This window comes from Ostrea edulis, chromosome 1 (genome assembly GCF_947568905.1).
Source record: "Ostrea edulis chromosome 1, xbOstEdul1.1, whole genome shotgun sequence".
Taxonomy (NCBI): Eukaryota; Metazoa; Mollusca; class Bivalvia; order Ostreida; family Ostreidae; genus Ostrea; species Ostrea edulis.
Window position 1 is genome coordinate 33542086 of NC_079164.1, and position 27979 is coordinate 33570064.

General features: G+C 34.1%; 1 protein-coding gene across 1 annotated transcript in view; it reads left to right on the plus strand.

Moving 5' to 3' along the window:
- LOC125659357 (myb-binding protein 1A-like protein) overlaps positions 1 to 27979 on the plus strand; it is a 47677-nt gene that overhangs the window by 9697 nt on the left and 10001 nt on the right. The window contains exons 7-28 of the mRNA XM_048891018.2: positions 2301 to 2406; positions 3774 to 3865; positions 5839 to 5940; positions 7045 to 7179; positions 7416 to 7483; positions 8222 to 8387; positions 11518 to 11614; positions 11733 to 11800; positions 13342 to 13395; positions 13504 to 13557; positions 13913 to 14026; positions 20580 to 20649; positions 21493 to 21635; positions 22380 to 22437; positions 24339 to 24556; positions 24806 to 24939; positions 25113 to 25170; positions 25303 to 25422; positions 25923 to 25998; positions 26390 to 26439; positions 27253 to 27360; positions 27779 to 27849. Of these exons, the coding sequence (XP_048746975.2) occupies positions 2301 to 2406; positions 3774 to 3865; positions 5839 to 5940; positions 7045 to 7179; positions 7416 to 7483; positions 8222 to 8387; positions 11518 to 11614; positions 11733 to 11800; positions 13342 to 13395; positions 13504 to 13557; positions 13913 to 14026; positions 20580 to 20649; positions 21493 to 21635; positions 22380 to 22437; positions 24339 to 24556; positions 24806 to 24939; positions 25113 to 25170; positions 25303 to 25422; positions 25923 to 25998; positions 26390 to 26439; positions 27253 to 27360; positions 27779 to 27849 (2162 nt within the window). The remainder of the gene's footprint in view (positions 1 to 2300; positions 2407 to 3773; positions 3866 to 5838; positions 5941 to 7044; positions 7180 to 7415; positions 7484 to 8221; positions 8388 to 11517; positions 11615 to 11732; positions 11801 to 13341; positions 13396 to 13503; positions 13558 to 13912; positions 14027 to 20579; positions 20650 to 21492; positions 21636 to 22379; positions 22438 to 24338; positions 24557 to 24805; positions 24940 to 25112; positions 25171 to 25302; positions 25423 to 25922; positions 25999 to 26389; positions 26440 to 27252; positions 27361 to 27778; positions 27850 to 27979) is intronic.

Sequence of the window (27979 nt, forward strand, 5' to 3'; positions counted from 1 at the left end):
TGAATAAAAACATCTGGAATGGTGTAAAGGTTGGTGATCTTACATTGACAACAGAATGAATATGTATGTTAAGTCATTTGACCATATTGAAGCATGTTAGTTAGATCTTACAGAGTGTTCAATCTTATTGTTGGCACATTTTGATTTAGTGTGAAGCAGAATGTCAGTCATGTATTCTAGGTTGTCAGAGTTGCAACTTATGACCTGATCAAGATTGTTAAATTATTATTTACTTGGTTCTCGGGCCCACCCACATCTGCTTAAATAATTAACATTAAACATTTTTATTCTTAAATGAATAAAATGAAATTTCTCTCATACGCTTTTCTGAGGCACAAAAAAAAAAAAAAAAAAAAGTCTTGAGTTGTCCCAATGTGTGTGTAAACAATTAAAATTTTGCTAATGGCCAGCAGGGTTATGTAGTTTCAAATTTTTCATTGCAATGGTGTTAATATCTTTACAGAATTGATATGAAAACTCACAATGGTTATTCTTGAGGTTTGAATTAATATAAAAAATATCCCTTGTCTGTTTTTTATGAGATTAAAAACTTAAAAAAGAAAGAAATCCCTTCCTACATGTACCTCATCTACTAGTATTTTAATTCAATTTTGTATTAATTGGTCTGAGAACCAAGTAATTAATTTTTTGGGGGTTTAATTTCTTGGAGCATTTACAAAATTCAAAAGAAATTTTTAGTGAATTTCATTTGTGTCATAAACAGGTTGATACAGTGTAGGAAACATGCAAATGTCAAGCAATTATAGATTTCAATAGAAATTAAGCAGACTGCACACAGTGAATGTAAATAACCTGTATCGTATATGAAAACATGGTGTATGAAAAACATGGTGTACAAATATGGCCGCAAATTTTCTAGTGATATCAGATGAGGAAGTTTTGGTCCACTTCCATGGTTTTAGTTTGACACTGGACCTATGAATACATTTAGAATTAAAATGGAATGAATTTCTATACCTTTATATATGCCATACAGTTCAACAGATTTAAGAGTCATGTGTATGATGAAGACTTTGTACAGATTTCTATGAAGAAATTTTATACATATGTCTGAACCTCTGATAACATGAATTAAAATATCTGGAATGGTGCAAAGGTTGGTGATCTTACATTGACAACAGAATGAATTTGTATGTTAAGTCATTTGATTATATTGAAGCATGTTAGTTAGATCTTACAGAGTGTTCAATCTTATTGTTGGCACATTTTGATTTAGTGTGAAGCAGAATGTCAGTCATGTATTCTAGGTTGTCAGAGTTGCAACTTATGACCTGATCAAGATTTGTTAATTGGAGAAAATAAGGCCTTAAAATATTAATTACTTGGTTCTCAGGCCCACCCACATCTGCTTAAATAATGCACATTAAACATTTTTATCCTTAAATGAATAAAATGAAATTTCTCTCATACGCTTTTCTGAGGCACAAAAAAAAAATAAAAAAAAAATAAATAAATAAAGTCTTGAGTTGTCCCAATGTGTGTGTAAACAATTAAAATTTTGCTAATGGCCAGCAGGGTTATGTAGTTTCAAATTTTTCATTGCAATGGTGTTAATATCTTTACAGAATTGATATGAAAGCTCACAATGGTTATTCTTGAGGTTTGAATTAATAAAAAAAAAATCCCTTGTCTGTTTTTTATGAGATAAAAACTTAAAAAAGAAAGAAAAGCCCTTCCTACCTCATCTACTAGTATTTTAATTTAATTTTGTATTAATTGGTCTGAGAACCAAGTAATTTTTTTTGTTGGTTTAATTTCTTGGGAGCATTTACAAAATTCAAGAGGAATTATTGCTGAATTTCATTTGTGTTGTTAACAGGTTGATACAGTATAGAAAACATGCAAATGTCAAGCAATAGATTTCAATAGAAATTAAGCAGAATGCACACAGTGAATGTAAATAATGTGTATTGTATATGGAAATATGGTGTATAAATATGGCTGCAAATTTTATTGTGCTATCAGGTGAGGTAATGCTGGCCCACCTCCATGGTTTTAGTTTGACACTGGACCTATGAATACATTTAGAATTAAAATGGAATGAATTTCTATACCTTTATATATGGCATACAGTTCAACAGATTTAAGAGTCATGTGTATGATGAAGACTTTGTACAGATTTCTGTGAAGAAATTTTATACATATGTCTGAACCTCTGATAACATGAGCTAACAAGCACATTTGATAGATATTGTCTGGACTTACATGTATATTAGTATGTTAAAGAACTTCTGGTGACTGGTTATAATCCAGTATTAATAATGCAACCATTGTTTCAGCTTTCAGTGTCCTCCTATCCTGTGATACATCTAATAAATGATGAAATTGTACAGCAGCTGACCACAGCTAAGATATCTATCATTGATTTTTGGACAGAAGGAAGAGGTTCGTATTTTGAAATCCTCTGTTGTTGCATTTAAACCTTGTTGACTTACCCGAAAAAGTGAAGGCGAGCTCGATAGTACAAGTTGTACACACCAATAGTAGATCAATTGTATATAAAAACAGACAACTAGTATACACGAATTACATATACAGTCCCTGGAATGTTATACTTTACTGGTGAGCAAATGAAGAGTTAACAGTAAGCAAACAATGAGTTAACAGTAAGCAAACAAAGAGTTGACAGTAAGCAAACGATCAGTTAACAGTAAGCAAATGATGAGTTAACAGTAAGCAAATGAAGAGTTAACAGTAAGCAAACGATGAGTTAACAGTAAGCAAACGAAGAGTTAACAGTAAGCAAACGATGAATGAACAGTAAGCAAACGCAGAATGAATAGCGAGTGAATGGTGTGTAAACACTGAACGCAGAATGAATAGTGAGTGAACGGTGTGTAAACACTGAACGCAACTTTATGAATGGCGAGCAAATGCAGAGTATTAACAGAGCACAAACTTGAGCACAAAGTGAATGGTGAGCGATCAGTGAATAAACACAAGATGAATGACTTATTTAGTGTGAAATTTGATTTTTGAATCGACTGCCTAGATGTATGTTTTCATCACAGTAGAGAAATAGATAATCAGAATAAAATTAAATGGATGATGATATAAGATGATATAAGTCTAGACTTATTTCTCCTTTGTGGAAATAATTAACAACACAAACACATATGTATTCATTGTCTGTAAAACTCCCTTACAAACATGGTCCTTTTTCATTTAGTCGTCATTAGAAAGATAGATCTTTTCACATCAGTGTTCCGAATGACAATGCAGAAACAAAGATTGAACGATAAGTGAACACTGAATGAACATTGAACACATGTTGAACACTGAATGAACATTGAACACATGTTGAACACTGAATGAACATTGAGCACATGTTGAACACTGAATGAACATTGAGCACATGTTGAACACTGAATGAACATTGAACACATGTTGAACACTGAATGAACATTGAGCACATGTTGAACACTGAATGAACATTGAACACATGTTGAACACTGAATGAACATTGAACACATGTTGAACACTGAATGAACATTGAACACATGTTGAACACTGAATGAACATTGAACACATGATGAGCAAGTGGTTGGTGAAAGCAAAAGTGTGAACAGAGAGTGAACGCTGAATGCATGGAAAGGAATGATGAACAAACGGTGAGTGAACAGGAGAATGTGAAAGTAGAACATTTCAGGGATTGTATAGATAAATGGAGATGATTGTATTACAGTAGACAGTGGTTGGTATTCTAAATATAGAATAGTTTAATTGTGATAAGCTTTTCCTTCTGTTTGTAGATGTTTTATTCGGTAAGGAACACCACAAGGCTGTAAGTTTGGGACTGTACCTTATGACAAAATTACTACCTCATCTGAAGACAGCAGAAGAGGTAAGACTCAATTTACATAACTCTTTTATCAATAAAAGCATTCATTCACAAGAGAAACAACATGCATGTTTCCATATCATATGTTAATGTAAACTCAGACATGTCCATTTTCCTGCTTTATGTGAAATTTCCCAATTTTAATTCCCTGTACCATTATTCCACATGGGAAAACTAAACCACACACACAATATATATATATATATATATATATATATATATATATGTGTATATATATATATATATAATTCAAAGCTTTCAGATTGGCTGAGATCCAACAAGCTAAAAAAAAATAAAATAACATTAGTATGTTATGTTCATTTCCACGTGAGGTGAATATAATGCTCGATTTTTCTAACATTGGACCAAAATTGAAAAATGAATTGGGACTTTCCAAATTGATACAATATGTAAAGAGACTCGGAAAACATTGTATGCTTTAATGGTACTCACATCAACATCAGTACAGTGGCGGCGGAAACAATCTGTAACTGCAAATAAATCTGGCATGTAGATCGACGCCATCAGAGTTAGTTCTATGTGAACACAAATATAACTATGACGTCACATATATAGGTTACAATATGAAACACAAGCTTTGAGAGTAAAATGATGCCAGAACTGAATCTGTGGTGAAAATTAATCTAACTTCTAAATAACACATTATACAGGGATTCAGTTCTAGCCTTTTAACATCATACACATGCACCCTTCTGACAAATAAATGCACCGATTTGATGCAATCTTTGTGCCAATTCACGTTCGAGACTTTTCCGGTTTTAGAAAAGGACAAGCTTGATCCAATTTTGGTGGCAAGTGCTTAGCTTGCATATGTTCATGACAATAAGATAATGTACATGAAAGACCACTTATATCATTAATATGTGAATGAAATCATTATATTGTCACATGGTCAATGTTTATTTGTTTTGGTTGTACAATGAAACCTTGTGTCTTTGTTCACTTTCACTTTTGACTAGATCTAGTTCTCTAGCTGTAGGTAGTGACTTTGATTATGAAGTGGGGTAACAATTAAACATGATATATATGTTAACTAACATCGAATCTGTTCTATTGATGACTGATCAGGTAACATTTGATTAGCTTTAGTAGCTGGTTTGAATGTTTTAAATTATTCAATCATATAGATAAACAAGAACTCCTCTCTAATCACTTTAGACTAGGTTTTGCAGTCTTGCTTTATACGAAGATGGCTGACTACATATCATTTCAGAGGCCTGATTGGCCAGTTTTGATATTCTAAGTAATTCCATCATATAATAAAACAATTATTCAATTATTGACATTTTGTCAGTCAATTGATGCTATATTCACCTAACCCTGGTTAATATTGTATTTGTCATGTAGATTAAGCAGCATATTAACTGAGAGTGAATGTTGAAAACAAAGTTCAAATGCACAGTGAACAGTGAGGGAACTGAAAAATGGAAGAGTAAAATTTTTAAGGAACTGTATATGTGTGGTTTTACAAGAAATGTGTAATTAAATTAAGCGATTTATCGTCATATTAAGGTGGCTCACTACACCCTGAAGTAGTTTCTCAATTCAGTATGAATTGATTTAATTATAAAAGATATGATGATATACAATGTACAGTATAAGTATATATGCCAAAAAGACAGATAATATGCAAATTTGGATTAAAATAGGATTTTCAAAAAAATTATTTCAACACATATGTACAAAAGACTAATGGATTCGAACTTGAGATCTGCGGTTCACTAGCCCAATGCTTTAATCACTGAGCTACGATGATAGACAAACAAATTGATGAATACAAATAATTTCACAAAACATTTAAATCGCCATCTTGTGGCGTAGTGTCATAAAGAGCATAAGCTTTAGTGTAGTGAGCTACCTTAAATGGAAAATATCATTTACTTGTTGACAAGTGGAAAAGCTAGAATTTCATTTTATTAAGCAATGAATAATACTTGGTTTTGTTTGAATAACAGATTGAGTGCCTGTTGCCTGCTAGTGTAGTAAGAGTTCTGGTGAAAATTATTGATGGAAGACAGAAGAAAACTAACCCAGTTCATCAGTCAGCCTCCCAGTTTGTAAGTGTATCGGATTATCCAATGAGAAAGTGATCCATAACATGTTTTTCGTATCTTAAAGTAGATGTATTTACAATTCCTGGATTTTGGAAGCATTACTACCTTGTATGCACATAAAAATTGAATGGCAAAAACTGTGATTGTGAAAGGAGAACAGCTGAATTCTCATCAAGTGATTAAATGCACAACCATTAATTGACTTTATGCACCTAGATATTTATTTGCAGTCACAGAATCTATGAAAGCTATTAATTTAAGTTTATTGTGGGAAGAAGTGACCAGTCTTGACTTTATGTATTGTGGTATGAAATGAAAATGATTTTCTCAGTTGAATAGATGATATAAAACATCCATTGATTATTTTTTAACATCTACAATTTTTAGCACACCTGAAGCAAAGGCTCAAGTGAGCTTTTATGATCAAAATTTGTCCATAGTCTGTCAGCAGTTTCGTCACTGGTGTTGTTGAAAACTTTTCACAATTTCATCTTCTCCAGAATCACTGAGCCAATTTCATCCAAACTGGGCACAGAGTATCTTTAAAAATCTTGTTTAAAGCAGCAAGTCCATGATGCAATCATCTTCAGGTTGTACAGATTCTTGTTTGTTCAAATCATGGCTACTAGGATGGAGCCACAATCACAGAACAAAGGTTTATATGGGGATCTGTTGGTTAGGAATCTTTACTCAGGAAGCAATGGGGCAATGATTAGTCCTACTGATTTATTTCAAGGACCCTGGCGTTAAGTTGGGGCTAAAATTAGGAATCAAATTTTACATAGTACATGAATATATGGGGAAAAATCTTACTTCTTTTTTAAATATCTTCTCCAGTCAGAACAACTGTAGTCATATTGATATTGTAGCATCCCCGTGTTGTGTGGACTCAACTTTGGTAAAATCAAAAACTCAAGGTGCTAGGTTGGGGTCATAATATGGGGTCAAAATTTGTTATGCGATTAAAGAGGATAAAAAATTTTCTGATGAAAAACACCAGGACCAAAGTGACTCAGGTGAACTTTATCCCTTGGGCCTCTTGTTTATTACTTGGAACTCGTGCTGCATTCAAAACTTGACTTTTTATAACTATTTTTTGTTCTATAGATAAATGGCTTAGTCTCGTATGTGAAATCCTCTGAAAATGCAGAAAATTCCATAGCAGTTCTTCAGTGCTTCTACGAAACACAGTATCCAAAGGGTGTCAACCTGACTCGGTCTTTGGAAACTATTGTTCAATCTGTAAGTACTTATAAACTCAGTCCCAAACAAAACTATTGTTCAGTCTGTAAGTACTTTTAAACAAGAGCTCAGACCCAAACAAAGCTATTCTGTTTTATTTAATTGATTCCAAAGGCTGTGAATTTTGCAAAAATGTTGTCATTGAAAAAGGTATGATAGAGTATATTATTCTGACAAACTTCCAGTACATGGAGATATGACATCATAATTTAAGGCATGTTTGTTTTTCATTTCAGCTCAGTGCAGAAGCAGCCAAGCAGTATGGAGAAATTTTAATGAAAATGTTCAAGAAATACATGAAAGTGTAAGCCCTGATTGATTACACCAATCCCCCCCCCCTCTCTCTCTCTCTCTATAAATATATATATATATATCTTTCTCTCTATATATAGTGGTGGAATTGGGTGCTCAGGAGGAGTAAGCATCCCCTGTTGACTGGTCACATCTGTGCCATGAGACCAATAAGATTGGTTGACATGTCTTAATTTAATTGTTCAGTGCTAGATTAATGTATTGATTCATCTTATTTTGTTTCCGCCCCAAGTTTAGACCTTGAGTTTTCAAGTCGTTCCATTATGTTGTTTTAGATTCTTTCACGTAATTATGTCTTCTAAAATAATCATTCATTCAAGTCCCTTATTGGCTACGTCACTTTAATTTATTTTTATCCGTGCTAAATATAATATGAATTAACGTACAACTTATCTTATCAGGCTGGTGGTGGGTGTGACTGGTCAACAGGGGATACTTACTCCTCCTTGGCACCTGGTCCCACCTCTGGTGTGTCCAGGGGTCTGTTTGTCCTACTCTTTATTTTTGAGACTGGTCACTGTTTGTTGTGTTCACTTTTTCATCCATGCAAGATTACAATCTCTACCTAGAGTTATCTTTCCTTACACTTACCTTACCTCTCTCATATCTCAAGGGTATGAAAAACCATTCTACACATTACACTGGTGGTATTTAGGGGGTGGTAATATGCCAAAGTGACAGTGTAATTAAATCAAATGTGGAGTATTTCACTTTCTTTGAATAACTTTAGACCAAAAGAAAACATGATGGGGATTCAGCATGTGGCCACTCACATCCGTGTTTTGGTGACGCTTCCCAGTACCTCCTCAGACCACGCCTGGCATCTCCGACTGCTACAGTTCCTGGGTATTCATTCTTTCTGGACAGTGCGGGCCAAGTCTGCTGAGATTCCTCATGTAAGTCTGTAAAATTGATTCTCCGAGCTTCACGTACACAAACAGTTTGTACTGAAATGGAAAGCAGAGTTATTCAAAACTGTCTTGTGAAGTCATTTAAATGATGAGGATATGAGTGTCTGATTTTTTCTTTTCTGAAGAAAATCTCTAAAATGTCTGAACCTCTGATGAATGGCATTTTTAGACATTGATACTTTGTGGATTATAAAGTGTAAACTGACCCAAAGCAGGCTATACTCATAATATGCCCCAGAATTAAAGTCGTTCCTTAAATTAACAAGTGGGCCAATTTTAACAAAACATGAAATGGAGATTAAAGTTTGTGCATGCTCCATTTGAAAGGGAGATGATTAGAATATAGAGACACATGGGATGTGGTGTTTAAAAGATTTTCTCAAGAACAGAAAAGTCAAAACTTCTAAACAGGGACTAAATTTACCGGTCGCTCAGTCGCCAGTGGTGCCTGTTTTTTCCTCTTTTAAAATCTGCGCAAGAACTGCAAGGGTACAGTTTTACTTAGACAGCATGCAAGCATATACATCCAGTGTAGTTTCAAGTTTGTCCTCAACAAGACAGGACAACAAGAGAGATTTAATGTTATTATATGGGAATTTGCAGCCGTGTAGGTGAGCTATGTGACCCTATAGGCTAGTTGTTGGAAAAATTATTGATAATCTTTTTTAGGTCACCTGAGTAAACTCAGGTGACCTATTGCAATTGCTTTACGTACGGTGATGTGCGTTGTCTGGCGTCCGTTAACAACTTCTTCCCAGAAACTGATGGGCTAATCTTGACCAAATTTGGTATGTAGCATCTTTAGGTGAAGGAAACCGAAAATTGTAATTTCATGACCATCCCTCCACCCAAAGGGGCCTTAATTTTGGGGGAGAAACTGTAAAATTGATGTATTTCTTTAAATATCTTCTTCTTTACTCCTGGACATCTAGCAGAGAAAGTGAGTATATAGTAATGGTGAGCAAGGAAGCTTCTACCAAAATTATAAATTTCATGATCCCCAGGGTAGGGGCTCTGACCCAAGGGTGGGGCCAAACTTAATATATAATGTTTATGTGTAAAACACTTGAATAACATCTCCTTTAGTGCTATTGGTACTAAATTTAAACTAAATAGATATTTAGAAAGAGCAGATAGTCCTTTACAAAAATTGTAAATTTGATGATTCCAGGGGTAGGGGATGTGGTATCAGGGTGGGGCCAAAATGGTCAGTTATTAAAGGGACTGATTCACGATTTCCCCCAAAATTTTCTTTTTCACTTTTAATCATCAATATCTACTGTCTAATGTTTTTAAAAGAGTTCACATAAAAATTAAGGTTATACATTGTCACAGAAGCTCATTTTAGAGAGTTTATTATTTGTTTTGTAAACAAAGATTGCGGTATGTTATTGTTTAAGAAATTTCAAAACAAATGGATATCAATCTAAGTTTATTATATCTTTCACATTTCAAGCATTTTTTAGGTAAATGTGTAATCTAAATAAAAGTCAAAATTTGTGACTATGCAAAATTAAGATGCTTTATATTACCAAATCAACATTTCACTTGTTTGTTTGTATACATAAAAAGACTCGAGTCTTTGTTTACATAACACAGATTTTAGGCTAAAATATTGCTTTTATTCTTGCATTCAGAAGGTCAAAATTTTGGCTGTCAATATTAAATGAGTTATATTTTTAATGTTTACCATCAAAAATTAAAAATACTTTAATCAAAAATCGTGAACCAGTCCCTTTAAATGTGTGAACAATAGAGCTATTATTCCAATTCTTATCAAATTTGGTATGAAGCATCTTTGGAACAAGGAGGACTTAAATTTTAAATTTCAGGACTCCTGTACCCCTGGGGCCTTAGGGGCGGGACCAAAATTGACCAATTTTCAAAAACCTTCTTCTCAAAAACCGCACACGTGTAAGATAAACCAAATGATAATGATGTAGAGCAGGAAGGCCTCTACCAAAATTGTGAATTTCATTATCCCCGGGGTAGGGGTTCTGACCCAGGGTGGGGCCAAACATACTACATGTATATAGTGTTTATGTGTAAAACACTTAAATAACATCTCCTTTAGTGCTACTGATACTAAATTGAAATTAAATGGATATTTAGAAAGAGCAGGTAATCCTTTACCAAAATTGTAAATTCGATGATCCCAGGGGTAGGGGTTTTGATATTAGGGTGGGGCCAAAATGGTCAGTTATTAAATGTGTGAACAATAGAAATTTTTAACTTCTTCATAATTATCATTCCAATTCTTTTCAAAATTGGTATGAAACATCTTTGGAACAAGGGGGACATAAATTGTAAATTTCAGGATTCCTGCACCCCAGGGGCCCTAGGGGTGGGGCAAAAACTGCCCAAAATTGAACAATTTTCAAAAATCTTTTCTTCAACTGCACATGTTTTAGAAAAAACTAAATGCATAGTGATATAGACCAGGAAAGCCTTTACCAAAATTGTAAATTTCATGATCCCTGGGGTAGGGGTTCTGACTCCAGGGTGGAGCCAAACTTACTATATAGTATTTATGTGTAAAACACTTAAATAACATCTTCTTTAGAGTTATTGATATTAAATTGAAACTAAATGGATATTTAGAGAGAGCAGGTAGTCCTTTATCCAAATTGTGAATTTGATTATTCCAGGTGTAAGGGTTTCGGTATTAGGGTGGGGCCAGACTTAGTATATAGTATTTATGTGTAAGTTTGCTGATACTTTATAAAATCTAAATACATACTTGGGAAAGCAGAAAAGGATGTACAAAAAATGATGTATTTCTCAACCCAGGGTTTTGACTCTAGGATGGGTCCAAATTAATCACATCTTTTGTTTTAATGTTAATCCACCTATAATTATATTATGTAAAGCCTTTCATCAGTGTATGCACTTTTGAGGGCATTGAAGTTTTAAGAACACATCTTGTTTTACACTGTTGCTGAACATTAAAATATAGCTTAGATATTCAGAACAGGATATTTTTTCTAGATTTCATAGCCCTTGGGAGTAGTGATACTTTTTCACTAGTACTCAGGTGACCGATAAGGCCTGTGGGCCTCATGCTTCATCGACAATAATTTGGAATTAATGTCTTGGTTTTAAACTTACTCTGCAGTGTTCCAACTGCACCCAGCCAATGGAGGACAAGCTGAGAAAACCATTCCAAGACAACTTTTACAAGGCACTCAGCAACTTGCTGATCTATAATACAGGTGTGTTTCTCTGGTAAAATCTGCTTTCAAGTTAGTTCAGTTATGTCTGAGAGGAATAAAACAAGGGAAGGTGGTGCGTAGAAATGCTTTACAGGAGATTATTTATTTCCTCTTACAGACAAGTCAAAGACCTCCTCCTTGGATTCTTACCTAGATACAGCTTGCAGTCTTTGTAGATATTTCCAGGTATGTAAAGCATGGTAGTACAGTGAAAACTGTCTAATCTGATACCTGTGCAATTTGTTTTACTGGGTATTCTGACCCTTATTTTCATTCTCACTGTTATATTTTCTTTGTTTTTACACTGTTTAAGCTTGTACAATGTATATGTATACCCATGCATGCATAGATACATGTACAGTCAAACCTATATAAAGCATAGATACATGTACAGTTAAACCTATATAAAGCAGTCACCTTTTTTGGAAACACACAAAGTGGTGTTTTACAGAGATAAAGTGACTTTTTACAGAGATGACCTTTGAATAAAGGTTCACAGATTTACATGATATTGACTGTGTACAATTATTTGAATCAGCTGTAGAATGTATGTACATTGTGTATCCTCTACTGAAGGATATGTAACATTTTTGAAAAGGAACCATTGCCAACACAAGTAATTAATGTCTTCATTCCCTGTCTACTGATATTATACATGTATTTTCATTTCACCAGGCATATAATTTCAATATGATTTATAATCTCTGCCTTTCTTTTTGATAAATTTTTCATTTTTGTCTTTCCAACATTAAAATTCAACTGCAATAGCATGGCACTGATCCCTGAATCCATCAAATGAATCACTTCATGCCAGTTATTAATGGTAAAAACCTTTCTCGTTGTGGCCATTTCTACTATAATACTTTAATGCCTTTCCTCCCATACAGTTCAATTATTTATTTGCTTACTCATTTGTATATAAACTATTAATCATATGTAATAAATTGATTGCACGATTCATTATGTACAAAATTACCAAGGATTTTGAATCCCCTATTGAATCCCATGAAGAAAAAACCCTGACCGTGTTAGAAAAGTTACTGGTTTAAAGAGTTAAATTATATAAGGTTTTTCAGCGCGAGGAAATAATTCGATTGCTTAATGGAGCTCACTACTTTGTCTGATTGTCAGTTTGTTTTGTTTCTTTGTATATTGTTTTACATTCCATTCCAAAATTTTTCTACTCATGTAGAAATACATATGTACCATCAGCTTTCGTTGAAGTGCCACAAATTTTGACCTCAGATAGCGGCTGTTCTGGACATTTTACTCGCAAACTGAATAAGTTTGTGAGTAAAATGTCTGGAGTTTACACATCGATAAATTCTTCTAAAAGAATGTTTGATTCTTATAATTCCAATTTGTTCCCTGTATTATAAATTTCAAAAATTTGAATAGCTTCCCCGCACTATGTTATTTGTTTTCAGGCGCGTACCGGTATATATACATAGCGTTTTGGATTTATTGATGTTTAAATTCTTGTTTAGCTTTATTTTTGTCCAATCAAAACAATTGCAAGAAATATCATTGGAATTATATGGCCTGTCAAACAAAAATATTACCAGAGGTCAAGGATTAACTCACGATCCAATATGATATATGGTTAACTTGATCCAGACTTAGTGTTTGTAATGTGTTCTTGTTATTGGATGAAAATTATATTCTATAAGGTAGTACATGTATATGGATTCTTATGAAAATGCTGTGTGTCACTGTCTATGTTTCAGAGTCTGATAGAAGCCACAGAAGTCACAACTCCAGTGGTGAATTTATCGGAAGATGTAAGTCACTAGCGGTCAGTTGTATTTAGTTTAAGATTCGCTGACAATCATAATTTCCACTACTGTTCAGTGTTCATTTTATATATATTAGTGATTTCTGCCTTCTAGGAGATGGAACAGTGGATAAAGACAGTTTTATGTTTAATGGCGATGCAGGAGAAGGTAAGGTTAACAATGTAACGTAATGGTAACCATTCACCAGTACTATATATTATTGTCTTTGTTCAATACTACACGGTATGTCATTGAAATGGTAGGTCAAAGAATCTTCTGGAAAGGATGAAATATATTAAATAAGTCACTCTGCTTTGAATTTTCTACAATTCTTTACTTTCTTTCAAACAAAATGAAGCTGCATACAATAGCTGTAATGTAGAAAATGTGCTGATCACTTTTGAATGTGCTATAGCTGTAAGAATATTTGAAAAGGAAGCAGTAATTCAGCCAATCAGTGTGCAGATATTCATTGATAAATGCTAAACGTATACACATGCAGTACAATGTTTTCTGTTTGTAGAACACGGCCAACAGTCCTGAAAGGTTGGGTCTGTACAGAGCCTTTATGCTGCTATTTGTTTTCCATGGTGTCCATCTGTTTGTTTCCAAAGAAAATGCTGTTGGTGCATTACAGGTAATTTTGATTGCATGCAGATCAGGTTATTTTAATGTTACTACATGCACACACATGTAGAGGAATCAAATTTTAGCAGTCACAATTACATTTTAATATTTTCCCCAGAATGGCTACATAACCACTCACCATACTTTTTAGTATGAATGTTTTTATTGATTCCTCAGACTGAAGTATTTTTTTAAGAGATTTTCAATCCCAGTACAGCCGCCATGGCTTTTTATTGACAGAGACAAAATATACTTTTTCTTCAGAACTATACTGCATCCCAAATGTTTTTTATGCCCCCAAGATCGAAGATCGGGGGCCATATTGTTTTTGTCCTGTCTGTCATTCTGTAATTCTGTAAATCTGTCATTCTGTCTGAAACTTTAACCTTGCTAATAACTTTTGAACAGTAAGTGATAGAGCTTTGATATTTCACATGAGTATTCCTTGTGACAAGACCTTTCCGTGGGTAGCAACATTTTTGACCCCGTGACCTTGGAGTTTGACCTACTTTTTGAAAACTTTAACCTTGCTAATAACTTTTGAACAGTAAGTGATAGAGCTTTGATATTTCACATGAGTGTTCCATGTGACAAGACCTTTCCGTGGGTACCAATATTTTTGACCCTGTGACCTTGACCTTGGAGTATGACCTACTTTTTGAAAACTTAAACCTTGCTAATAACTTTTGAACAATAAATGATAGAGCTGTTATATTTCACATGAGAATTCCTTGTGACAAGACCTTTCCGTGGGTACCAACATTTTTGACCCCTTGACTTTGGAGTTTGACCTACTTTTTGAAAACTTAAACCTTGCTAATAACTTTTGAACAATAAATGATAGAGCTGTTATATTTCACATGAGAATTCCTTGTGACAAGATCTTTCCGTGGGTAGCAACATTTTTGACCCCAGACTTTGACCTTGGAGTTTGACCTACTTTTTGAAAACTTTAACCTTGCTAATAACTTTTGAACAGTAAGTGATAGAGCTTTGATATTTCATATGAGTGTTCCATGTGACAAGACCTTTCCGTGAGTACCAATATTTTTGACCCTGTGACCTTGACCTTGGAGTATGACCTACTTTTTGAAAACTTTAACCTTGCTAATAACTTTTGAACAATAAGTGATATAGCTGTGATACTTCACATGAGTGTTCCTTGTAACAAGACCTTTCCGTTGGTATTAAACCTTTTGACCTTGACATTTAACTTACTTTTAATTTTTTTACATTGGTCATAACTTCTAAATGGTAAATATTAGAGCTTTCATATTATACATGAGCATTTCTTTTGACAAGATCTTTCTACTGGTACCAAGATATTTGCCCTTGTGACCTTGGCCATCTTTGGAATTGGCCATTATTGGGGGCATTTGTGTTTCACAAACACATCTTGTTTAGAATTAGCTTACTATGAAGTTACTTGATCCAAGTGAGGTGTGCAGGCTTGTTTTATTAATGTCTAAGTTATTCAGGGCAATCTTTGCTCTTCTGTTGTCTGTCATCAATCTGTAGGTCTTATCATTAAATATTCATTTTCATCCTCTTCTGTAGAACTGCTGAACCAATATAACCCAAAATTTGTATATGACACATTTTGGAATAGGGAACAATTTTTGGTGTCATATACAGTCTATGTAGTTGAAATGTGTTAATTTTTTTAAAGGTATTATCCTATCATCAGTGAATAATATCCACCAGCATTCAGATCATGTTAAGTTTTGGGCATGAAAGATTCCATGGAATTGGAATGTAGGACGATACCATTCACTGCTACCCTAGTAATCAGTAGCTTCTGATCTAGAAACTTCACAAACCATCGTTACAGTACCCTGGTGATTCAGATTAATACAGGTTTTGGGCATAAAAGACACTCACTATCATCAACCATCCTCTTACATCACTCACATGAATTAAATGATACCACAACCTTCTCCCAATACTCAATATAGGGAAACAATGTATTTTAGTAGTTTTGGTTGCAAGCAAAGGAACTCCTTCAAGTGTAATATATGCCAGCTTTTCCCTAATCTTACATCAGAAGGGTTGAAACCATAATTTCATGAAAGGCATACAGTACTTTCTGGATTAAATTCACCTTCTGCAAAATCATAATCATCGATCATTGATTGATTGAATATTGTTTTACGTGAAATCATCGATCATAATATTATAAACACCGCCATACACCCAGCACCAATCACACTCTAATGAAGAATTCCTTTACCCACAATCCACTTGACAAATCACTAGGGCATCAGTGTGCTCAGACTATAAGACAAAAGAACTCATCACACGTGCTAAAAGTAGAAATGTGCACATGAACATGTCACGTCACAAGTCTCTGGTATAAATAACACAACCCCCAAAAAATCACATAATGAATTAAAACAATTATGCAATCACTATAGATAAACCCACCAATCATTACCAAGGGCTTTTAGGGACACTACAAGGAGTAATGTTGAATGTTTTATAAGATCCCCAAATCTCTATGGGTAAGGATTATTTTTTATTAGTAGTATAGATTTACTTTGAAAGAAGTCATATTCTCAATCAGATTATCAAATCGGGCTGTAAATCAAATCTTTATACCAAGGTTGACATGATTTTGTCCATGCACACTCGTGTTTTTGTGATGAATAAACATCTGATGGGCGTATCCTGTGCCATGCACTTCATTACTAAATTTTGTGGAAATGTTGTTTACTGTGTAAACTTGTGCACATGGTATTTTCAAATTTGAGAAAGTAATTTTTTTTTTTACGATATTCTGTACTTTCTGCCAGTATCTTTTCGTACAAACAACTTTTAGGAAGGTATTGGTTTCACCATGTCTGTCTTTCTTCTCACCCATCCGTGGTTGGGACAATATTGTCACTGTTTGTTTGTGTTTTTGTTCATTCATGTTCAGAAATATTCAGTAAAGTGGTCATAGTCAAAGCTCCAAAAAGCAATATGAGTCACAAAGCATTGTGGCCTTATGAGCCTATTGTAGTGTGTACATTGTACTTCGTGACGAAAGAGCCATACTGTGTATATTGAAGATCATGTGACTTTTTCCACTTTCCACAAGTCATGTTTAAGTTATACCCCAATAGGAATTAGTTCCATCAGGTCTAGTTCAGATAATCAGAAAGGATCCAGTATGTATTATACCAAATATTGATTTATGTTAATTTACAAGGGAAATAAAGTAAAAACATTACCTGGAGTCTCCACCATGTGGTGTTCTAGCTATCATTTAGAGGAATCAGACAGCAAACAACGTGATGCTCCACATTTTATTCCGGAACTTTATATTAAATATAAAGTAAAACAGTAGCTGGCAAAATATATGATTTCAAATTGTGACCTGACCTCACATGACCTGGCATCACATGACCTGGCATCACACACAATAGATATAACACTCTGTGATTCATTGAAGAATGATGTTGAAGGTACTATAAATTTCATCTCTCATCACAATTCAACAATACCAGAAATGTATTTAATTGTATGTACATCTACTGTGGTTTCATTTTTGTTGTTTAAGGGAACCTTAAAATTGAATGGTCAATTTTTGTTACAGGGGAAGAAGTTAGAACTTAAACAAATTCATATCAACAGAAGTATAATTTTTGACAGATGCGTAACGTTTGATGCCTCTAAAAATTTATGAAACCACAGTAATTTCAAATCAAAAAATGATATCAGTCACAAAAATAGTTAATTTATTCACAATTCATTTCTACAGAGAAATCTTCAAAATGCTGTAAAATATTTAGTTTGACAGGTAAAAAGTGTTGCTTGTTACCTAACGAGTTGTTAAGGTTCACAGGCTTCTTGGTTTTAGAAGAGGGGATAAAATAAAACTGTCTCAATTATTTAATCAATAGTTTCAAGACAAACAAAAGATAAGTTATATCAGGTGCATTTACATGTATGTATGAAAAGCTAAAAATGTCTCGCTGCCTTGCATCTGAAGCATGTTGCTGAAGTTTTCATGAAATCTGTCTGTTTTGAATCAGTCTGAATCGTTGAACTTTTCCCCTGTTACATCCCACCCACAAACAGTCATCATAAATTCCCACAGACCAAGGGTCCCCCAGTAATGTTTGTTTTGTCAGTAAGTAGTGAGAGAATTCCCCGTCGGAGTTCAAGAAGTGTACGCAGGTGTTGCTGTAATCTGAGACTATTATGTTCATTTTGCTGTCGCAGCAGATGTCACAGGGGTCAAAGGTGATGTTATTGCCTTGGTAACGAGACTTTAGGTTTCCATCCTCAGTGACAATGCAGACCTCACCAGAATCAAACCCTGTACGATTAACAACACAGATGTCTTTGTTCTGATTTTGGACAATAGCATCAGGTCTGTTGAATAAGGGAGTTTCGTCCTGGGATAGTTCATCACATCGGTATATTGAAATAATATCCCCTTTAAGACTGTACTGCCTCACCATTCTCAGGCTTGCAGGGGTTGGTTGATAAGAAACGTTGTCTTCCAAGGAAACTAGAATTCCAATGCCCCTGTCATTGTTTGTGACACATATCCCACTGGGCCGTAATGGTCTAGTGGTAAACAGTTCACTCACTTCACCGGAGGGATTCACACATTTGACACAATTGTTCTGGTAGTCCGTGAAGACTTGAGTGCCATCAGGCAACACAGCAAAGTAAGCACTACATCGATACAGGTTTACACTGGTCAGACACTGTCCAGTTTTGTCCACGAGGTCACTTTGATAAGCCAATGTAGAATGGATCCAAACTTTTTCTTCACTCTGTGGTACCAGGGCTAGAATCATGTCAAATCCATATTCAAAGTAACCCAGCTGCACTGCATACACATTTTCAAGTTGATTAGTTCTTGATTTAAAATCGTTACTGAAAGGCTTATTCTCAGAGTCACATTCCAGTGTCTTATCCCTCACTGTGACAATTTTCATATTACAGATTCAGTAGTAAAACGCTTATGATTTCAAAACTCGAAAGGCCCTTGATGTGAAGTTCACTTATCTGTGGTATGAAGTATAGAGGATTATATCCTTGAAAACCCCCTTATATAGGAGTGTCATTTACATCAGTGACTTCCTGTTGTGAATTGTTTCTGTGTTTGCTTGTGACGATGCCTTGTTATGTATAACATACTGCTCGGACTGTGTGCTGCTAAAAACAAAGTGACGCAATTTTTCACTAGGTCTTTGTGCTTTTATTCAATCACACATAATGTTACACAGCTATATTTATATTTCTAATGTTTCTGCCTTTGATGTTTTTACAAATTGTTATTTCCTCATCAATTTGTTACAGTTGTGAAAATTGCACTTATGAATTTTGATAAATATAGTGCCTCTATTTTAATGGCTGGGGTTTCCAACAGAAATAAAAGTAGAATGTAAATACATGAAAATAAATTTTGTTTTTTGAAAATACATGAGAGTATGCACTGCAACTTTTCATGAAGTGCTAACACTCTTTATGAAGTATGCTGGCATAAAGCATAACAGTTCATACCCCTCATGTATTTTCAGAAATGAAATTTCCTATATACATATTTCCAACAGGGATGTTATGTGAATACACAAACTTAGGCACATCCCTATCATTATATTACTTTGATGTCAATGTCCGACCATGTCCGTATGTTTTGGTTTTGTGGTTACATTGCTTTGTTTGCTCCGTATTCACAGTTAATACACATAAATCATCTTCTTTTTATCCCCCCTTTTAAAGTTAATAGCTCTCTCAAGAGACTCGCAATAGTCATTAAGAGGACAGGGTAATTTTGTTTGAACTTTTAAAGAGATGCATGAGTCAGGAAGTAGATGAGGATCGTAACTATTTTTGTCTTCTCCGATAGAAAGGCCTTGGGCTTAGTTATCTGGTTATAAAATGCTTCAATCAATTTATAGAAGTAAATGGAAAAGTGGTACTTTTTTTTTATATCTCCAAAGAGAACTTGTACCTTAAATTGCAGCTCCCATTTTCAATACTTTTGGTGACATTATTAGTGATTATTATCTTTATTATCTGAAAGACTTCTTTAATTTTGTTGATACTGTATAAAAACTAAATGCATATTTTAGGCAATGCAGAAAGGATGTACCAAAATTGTGGATTTAGCAACCCCAGGGTTCTGACTACGGCAGGTCCAAAATAGCCTGATAGACTAAGTGTTAATATAAATTATATTATGTACAGTTTTATCATCAGGATGGACACTTTTGGGGTTATTTGTAATTTAAGAACACATCTTGCTTATACTGCTGCTGAATATTATTATGCACAACAGGAATATTATTCTAGATAAGGCCCATGGGCCTCTTGTTTTATTTTCCAGAGTTACAATGATATCAAGGTATCAATGATGTACATAGTTTGCTCTGGAGGGAAAGCATCATGTTATTTCATGAAATTATCTATTAATGAGATTGTATTTTTGACAAATCCATAAATTACAGTGTCTGACAAATTGTAGAGAGTTGATCCACAACTGCTAGCAATTTTAATAAATGAAGAAGTATAGCTCTCCGTATATTTATAGTGTACACATGGTGGTTGAATTTGTATTTCAGGATCTACACATCTGTTATAACAAAGCCCTGAAACACAAAAGGAGATCCACAGTCAAGTCGGCCAAATCGGGTAAGGAAAGAATTAGAAACAATTATCAATCAAATCCACAAAAGGAGATCCACAGTCAAGTCGGCCAAATCGGGTAAGGAAAGAATTAGAAACAATTATCAATCAAATCCACAAAAGGAGATCCACGGTCAAGTCGGCCAAATTGGGTAAGGAAAGAATTAGAAACAATTATCAATCAAATCCACAAAAGGAGATCCACGGTCAAGTCGGCCAAATCGGGTAAGGAAAGAATTAGAAACAATTATCAATCAAATCCTGTAAGGAAAGAAAAATTCAATTAGTTATCAGCCAAACAGATCAGGAAAAATTACAAATGATTAACAATCAAAGGAAGAAAAATTAATTGGTTAATCAGCCTTCTCAGGTCAGGAAAATTTACAAATGATTAACAGCCAAAATAAAAACATGACAGGAAAGAAAAATTCAAATAGTTATCAGCCAAACAGATCAGGAAATATATGTTGAAAGTTATAGAATTGACTTAAAGCTAATAAGCTAAAAATAAAATGTGTTTTAAGCTTGAAAGATTCTTGACACTGATTTTTCTTGGCATTAAATCTAGATGAATTAAACACAGATTATATTTTCATACCTTTTATAGATTTTAAGCATATTTCTATACTGCTGATTCATCATTTTTCAGTGAATGCTTAGTCTTATTTTCATGGCTGAGCTACCTGCATAATTGTATATTTTATACCTATCCAATGAAATTGTATATTTTATACCAATCCAATGAAATTGTATATTTTAGCAAAATTTTATACCCAAGAAAATGAATGAAAGGTTATAGTTCGATTGTTGGTGTTATTTATAACAATTTGATAACTTGTGTTTCAATAGAGCCCGAATGGATTGAGGTTGTGACGGAGCTTTTGCTGAGTATGATGTCCCAGGGGTCAAACTTTGCCCGACTGGCTGCTAAGACCATATTCAGTTGTCTAACTGAGCATGTCACTCCAGACTCCTTGGGCCTCATTACCGACGTAAGGCAAATGTTATTAAATATCTTTAAATATTATTTCGTAGTCTTTATTTTCATATCATCAAATGATTGTGAAATAATTCATAATTTTTTTCCCCATAGAGAATATATGTTCAGGTGTAGTTGTAGCTGTAAAGCAATATAAACTTGACACAAGTCAATTTTTATTAGTTCATCTGAGTCACTCTGGTGACCTATTGCTATTGGTCTGTGTCTGCCTTGCATTTATAATTGAACATTTTTAACTCCTTGATAACTTACAATTCCAAATCTTTTTTGTATGAAGGATCTTTTGTACAAGGGGCACATACATTCTAAATTTCAGAACTCCTGCACCCTAGGCCGGGGCAGAAATGCTAAAAATTTACTAATTTTCAAAAATTTTCTTTACTGCAACTGCATATTTGTAAGAAAAACTAAATACACAGACATTTAGAGCAGGAAGTTCTCTACCAAAATTAATTGAAAGAGGATGTAGAAAAAAATTAGATGACAGTTATGTTAGATGAAATTAATACATGTAGAAATGAATAGAAACTAACAAAAATAGCATTAGCATCCACTCCTCTATATGGACATACATGACATCACAGTGCATAGCACAATTTATTTAATTTTTCTTAAAAATGTATTGTGTTTTATTTATAGTATACTCAATCTTTAATACAGTCATAGTTATAAATCTTTTGCCAGTACTTTTCAAACTCCCTATAGCAGTGTAGCATAATTTGCCATTCACATTCAGGTGCTCAAAACGGAGAAAGGCGAAGAGACTCCAATCAGCTTTGAGGATGAAGATAAAGGTTTGTGAATTACTCTTTACTTAAGATCTCAAAATGTTATTATTTGAAAATGTGTAATTTTAAAGTATCGGTTACATGTGCGGTGACCAGAGTGTAAACAAAACTGTATTCTTGTGTCTGCACTATTTTGCACAACTTCCACACAAGTCAAGTGCAGAATGTATTTATAAGCTCCCACACAAAAAATACTTTTGCAAATGCATTTCCTATTGGCAATTCTCAGAAGTAAATTTATGCAGTATTTGCTAGTTTATAAGACAAAAGAAGCACTTGAGATAAAATGAAGTTTAGTGCATTCCAGAAAATGAGATTTTATCTCATTTTATATTTCAATTTCTCTGTTATCGCAATTCACCTTTGAATTAGAACGCTTTACCCGATATAGTATTGCGTTGTGTGACGACACAATTGAATGAGACGATTGGACAGTTTGAATGACATGTTTGGTGTAACACAACAAGAGTTTTCATTGGCCGATTACAGCCCGCCCACTTTCTCGAGCGGATTCAGTGTAGCTGGAGAACTGCACATAGCTCTCTGAAAAGATCCACCTCTTATAAAAACCCTCGATTTACGGGTCACAAAAAGCTGCAGACGGTTGAGGTCTGATATCGGTGTATTCTTGTGTTGCTGTCTCAAACTCACTATAAAAAAATCTTAACATATTTTCCTACTATATACTTGTGTCCAAGCATACCTTCAAATATTTATTAAGGTATTATGTTATCACCAAGAATCTGTTTATGAAGTTTGATGAATGCATCATCAATAGGAATTAATATATTTTGCCAGTTCCCATAAAATTTATGTAAAATATAGTATGCCAAAGGCATTTCCATTACAATAAACAATCACAAGAGCAATTGCTAAATTTGAAAAATAAGTGTAGGTTTTTGTTGATGGTTGAATTCTTTGATGTTTTTTGTAGTTAAAAACTTTATTTTAAATAATAGTTTTGAACTGGGTGACCAAGTCTCTCCATGCCATGGCTATAAAGTACATAGCAGGCCATGAAAAAGTTCTCAAAATATTTTTAGCCGAGTTGCAACGAAGTTGAACTCGGCTATTGGTTTGGTGATGCAGGCGGGCAGGTGGGGGTCAACGATTGGTTTCCGGATGATAACTCGAAAAAAGTTTACAATCTAATCAAATGAAACTTTGATATATTGTTGGGTACCAGGTAAGGAAGACCCCTATTGATTTTGGAGAAAAATGGTCAAAGGTCAAGGTCACAGTGACCGAAAATAGAATGAAAATTTCAGAAAAATTTGGTTTCCGGATGATAACTCAGAAAGTTTATATTTGAATCAAATGAAACTTTGATATATTTTTGGGTACCAGGTAAGGAAGACCCCTATTGATTTTGGAGAAAAAAAGTCTAAGGTCAAGGTCACAGTGACCGAATATAGAATGAAAATTTCAGAAATATTTGGTTTCCGGATGATAACTCAGAAAGTTTAAATCCGAATCAAATGATACTTAAAGGTATTGTTATGTACCAGGTAAGGAAGACCCTTATTGATTTTGGAGAAAATAAGTCAAAGGTCAAGGTCACAGTGACCGAAAATAAATTTAAAATTTAAAAAAAATTTGGTTTCCGGAGGATAACTCGAAAACTTTTAATTTGAATCAAATGAAACTTGGATATATTGTTGGATACCAGCAAAGCAAGGCCCCTATTGATTTTGGAGAAAATAGGTCAAAGGTCAAGGTCACATTGTCCGAAAATAGATTGAAAACTTCAGACAAATATGGTTTCTGGACAGTAACTCGAAAAGTTTAAAACTGAAATTAGTTCTTCACAATTATAAATATGCCATATCATTCCTGACTTTACAATGTATCCCATGCAAAATATAGATTTTTTCTTCAGTTTTTGCTTTCTATTATACATTTAACAGATAATGCATCAGATATGGATGTAGAGGAAGAAGAGGAAAATGGACATGTTTCCTCAGAGGAAGAAGTAGAAAAGAGTGATGAAGGGTCAGGCTCTGAGGAAGACACTGATGAGGAGGAGGAGGAAGAGGAGGAGGTGGATGATGAATTCAGGAATGCTGTCAAGTCTGCTTTAGGAGATGCTGCTGAAAAATCAGATAGTGAGGAGGAGAAGGAGGAGGTAAATATGTGTAGATTTTAGGGTGGAGGATCGAAGAATATGAGGGGTAAGAATGTATTAACTTATAAACGATTATCATTTTAAAAAAAACAACAAACATTTGATAGCTGTAATAAGTCCAACTCCATATATAGAATATTATGTACATATCAATGAAATATAAAAACGTTTTTCAACCGTTGTAAATCAGATGTCAAACTAGACTGCATGAATTACCAACCATTTTTCTTGGTTTCTTTTTTTTTTCAGTCTGAAACTGAACTGGATGATGATGCCATGTTCAAGTTTGACGAGGCTTTGATTCAGGTGTTTAAAAACATGAGGAAGGCAAAAGAGGCTGAGGCAAAAGAAAATAAACAGCAATTAATTGCATTTAAATCCAGGTATGATTTGTATTTCAGTGATTTTTATTAGTACGTGTACATGCAATGTTTGTGTATTGGCTCTGGTAGAGCAGTTCCTAGCAAATCGCATTTATTGAAGGCGGGTATACATTCGAACTTTTGAATCGCTAATTTCCTCTATTATTCAACTACTAGACAAATCTTTGTTTCAGGGTTCTAGATTTGGTTGAAATTTTAGTCAAAAGTCAACCTGCTGCTGATCTGACCTTGGTAAATATGTGTGATTTTATGTAAATTTACCTAATTGTTCCTTGATATCTAGTGTACTTCAATGATGTGCTTCATTATTTTCTACAAATGTGTACATTTAACACTGACAAATGTTTAACTTGTCACTTACAGGATCTGATCCCTCCCCTCCTAGAGCTGATGGCCAGCACAGAGAAACACAAGGATGGAGCAGTGCTGGGCATAGGCAGGAGGGCCGGCAGTGTGTTCAGAGTGTTGTACAGGAAGGCAAAAGTATGTACAGCCAAATCCATGGCAGCGTGCATTTTTAGTCCCCTACTTGCAAATTTCGCCAAAGGGAACTTTAGGTTTGCACCCTGTCCATCCATGAGTCTGGCAAATCAATTTTCCTCACTCTTTTTCATCATGCTTGCAGATGTTCATTTGATATTTAATTTTGGTATGTTGCTTTACTATGACAAGTTACAGATCAAGTTTGAATTTTGTTCTGGTCCATTGATTTCTTTTTGAGATATGGCCCTTAGTCTTAGAAAACAAATGCAAATATTTTCTGCTGGTAGGGGACTATATGTATTGCCATGCAATACTCTCAGAATGCTTGTTGAAAATGTTTCGTACATTCATGATATTTGAAGATGATGCACTTGATTTGGACTGAGAAGGAGCCACATCAGATGTGAAAACATTTATTTTTACAAGCATCAGTTGATTATGACAATACTTGTTTTATACATTGCTTAATTCTATGATAATGATCATTAAACTGTTTGTAGATCCATGGTAATGTAGCGGTGTCCAGGGATCGATACTTGGAAGCCTTGAACAACACCATTCAGTTTTCTACAAAAGGTGAATATCTTTAATATTGAGCTTCAAATAACAATGCAAGTTAAATTTCAAGTGAATGTGGTCCTCCTGTTTATAAACGGATCTGATTTTAATCAAATTGTCACCCTTTGGAACAGGTAAGGTTCACAATGGATCTATATTGTGTTAGGGAAACTAATATGATTTTTTTGTTTTTTGAACATAAGGTCCCTAAATAGTGAAATGAGTAGCAAGCAATTCCCACTTTAACAAATATGTTTTGACAAGGAAAAGCATATAAAAATTAATGGTTGAATATTTACAGTTTGACCTGCTGCTTTGGTGAACAATGTATCCCATGGGTTTCTTGTTTGTGAATTATAAATGCTTGCATTATTCAAAAATTGAAGTTTTCTTTTTCCCCTGTTTTTAGTGACAACCAAACAGAATATCATTGATGTGTCTGATGCTTGTTTGCTGGTGGTAAGTTTACTATTTGTATTGTTTGTTTGCTGGTGGAAAGTTTACTAGTTGTATTGTTTGTTTGGTGAATGTTGAATGTTGTATACTCTAATTCTGGTTGTTCATGAAACTGGATGTTGAACATTTTAGATCCGGTTGTTAATGAACTTGAATGTTGAATGTTTTTGATCTGGTTGTCAAGGAACTTGGATGTTGAATGCTTTAGATCCAGTTGTTAATGAACTTGCATGTTGAATGTTTTAGATCATGTTGTTAATGAACTTGGATGTTGAATGCTTTAGATCCGGTTGTTAATGAACTTGGATATTGAATGTTTTAGATCATGTTGTTAATGAACTTGGATGTTGAATGTTTTTGATCTGATTGTTGATTAACTTGGATGTTGAATGCTTTAGATCCGGTTGTTCATGAACTTGGATATTGAATGTTTTAGATCATGTTGTTAATGAACTTGAATGTTGAATGTTTTTGATCTGATTGTTAATTAACTTGAATGTTGAATGCTTTAGATCCAGTTGTTAATGAACTTGGATGTTGAATGTTTTAGATCCAGTTGTTAATGAACTTGCATGTTGAATGTTTTAGATCAGGTTGTTAATGAACTTGAATGTTGAATGTTTTAGATCCGGTTGTTAATGAACTTGGATGTTGAATGTTTTAGATCCAGTTGTTATTGAACTTGGATGTTGAATTTTTTAAATCCGGTTGTTATTGAACTTGGATGTTGAATGTTTTAGATCATGTTGTTAATGAACTTGGATGTTGAATGTTATAGATCTGATTGTTAATGAACTTGGATGTTGAATGTTTTAGATCCGGTTGTTAATGAACTTGGATGTTGGGAGTTTAGGACCATCTCCAATGAAGACCAGATCTAAAAGTTCCCAGAAAGAAAAAGATAGGAAGGAAGAAAGAGAAAGGGTACTCTATCTTCTGTTAGTCCATAAGACTTTCTTAATTTGATAAATACATGTATGTGAGCTGTGATATGCCTCTAAATGCAAAAATCCTGACAGTCATTGTTGCACAAAAGTTAGTTAAGTTTAACTGACAGTTAACTTTAAATTAACACTAAATAAATGTTCAAGTTAATGGCAACTTAACTGTCGGTTAAAGTTAACTAAGCTTCGTGCAACTGGTCTGTAATTGCAAAGTCACCATGCTACTTTCTCTTTGCCTATTCTGCTCTGTTACAAGACATAACACATGTACCTATTATTCTGATAGCATTCTTAGTAAGAAAATCAATTAAAACATCTAAGACGTTAGAAAATGGTAGCATATTTTTTTTTCATATTTTGTACATTATAAAAACATCCAGATTGTTCTCGTGTTATAGGATCAGGAATCTGTCCACCAGATAGTAGTTGATACCATCCAATCAAACCTTCAGGATTTCCTCAAGAAAAAGTAAGTATACCATACAACAAATGAAAATCACCCATTCCAACTGAATCTGTAGCTCTTCTGTAGTGTAGTATAGAAACGGAGAAAATGTGTGGCTGGACCGGCAATCAAACCCTGGACCTCAAACTTCCAC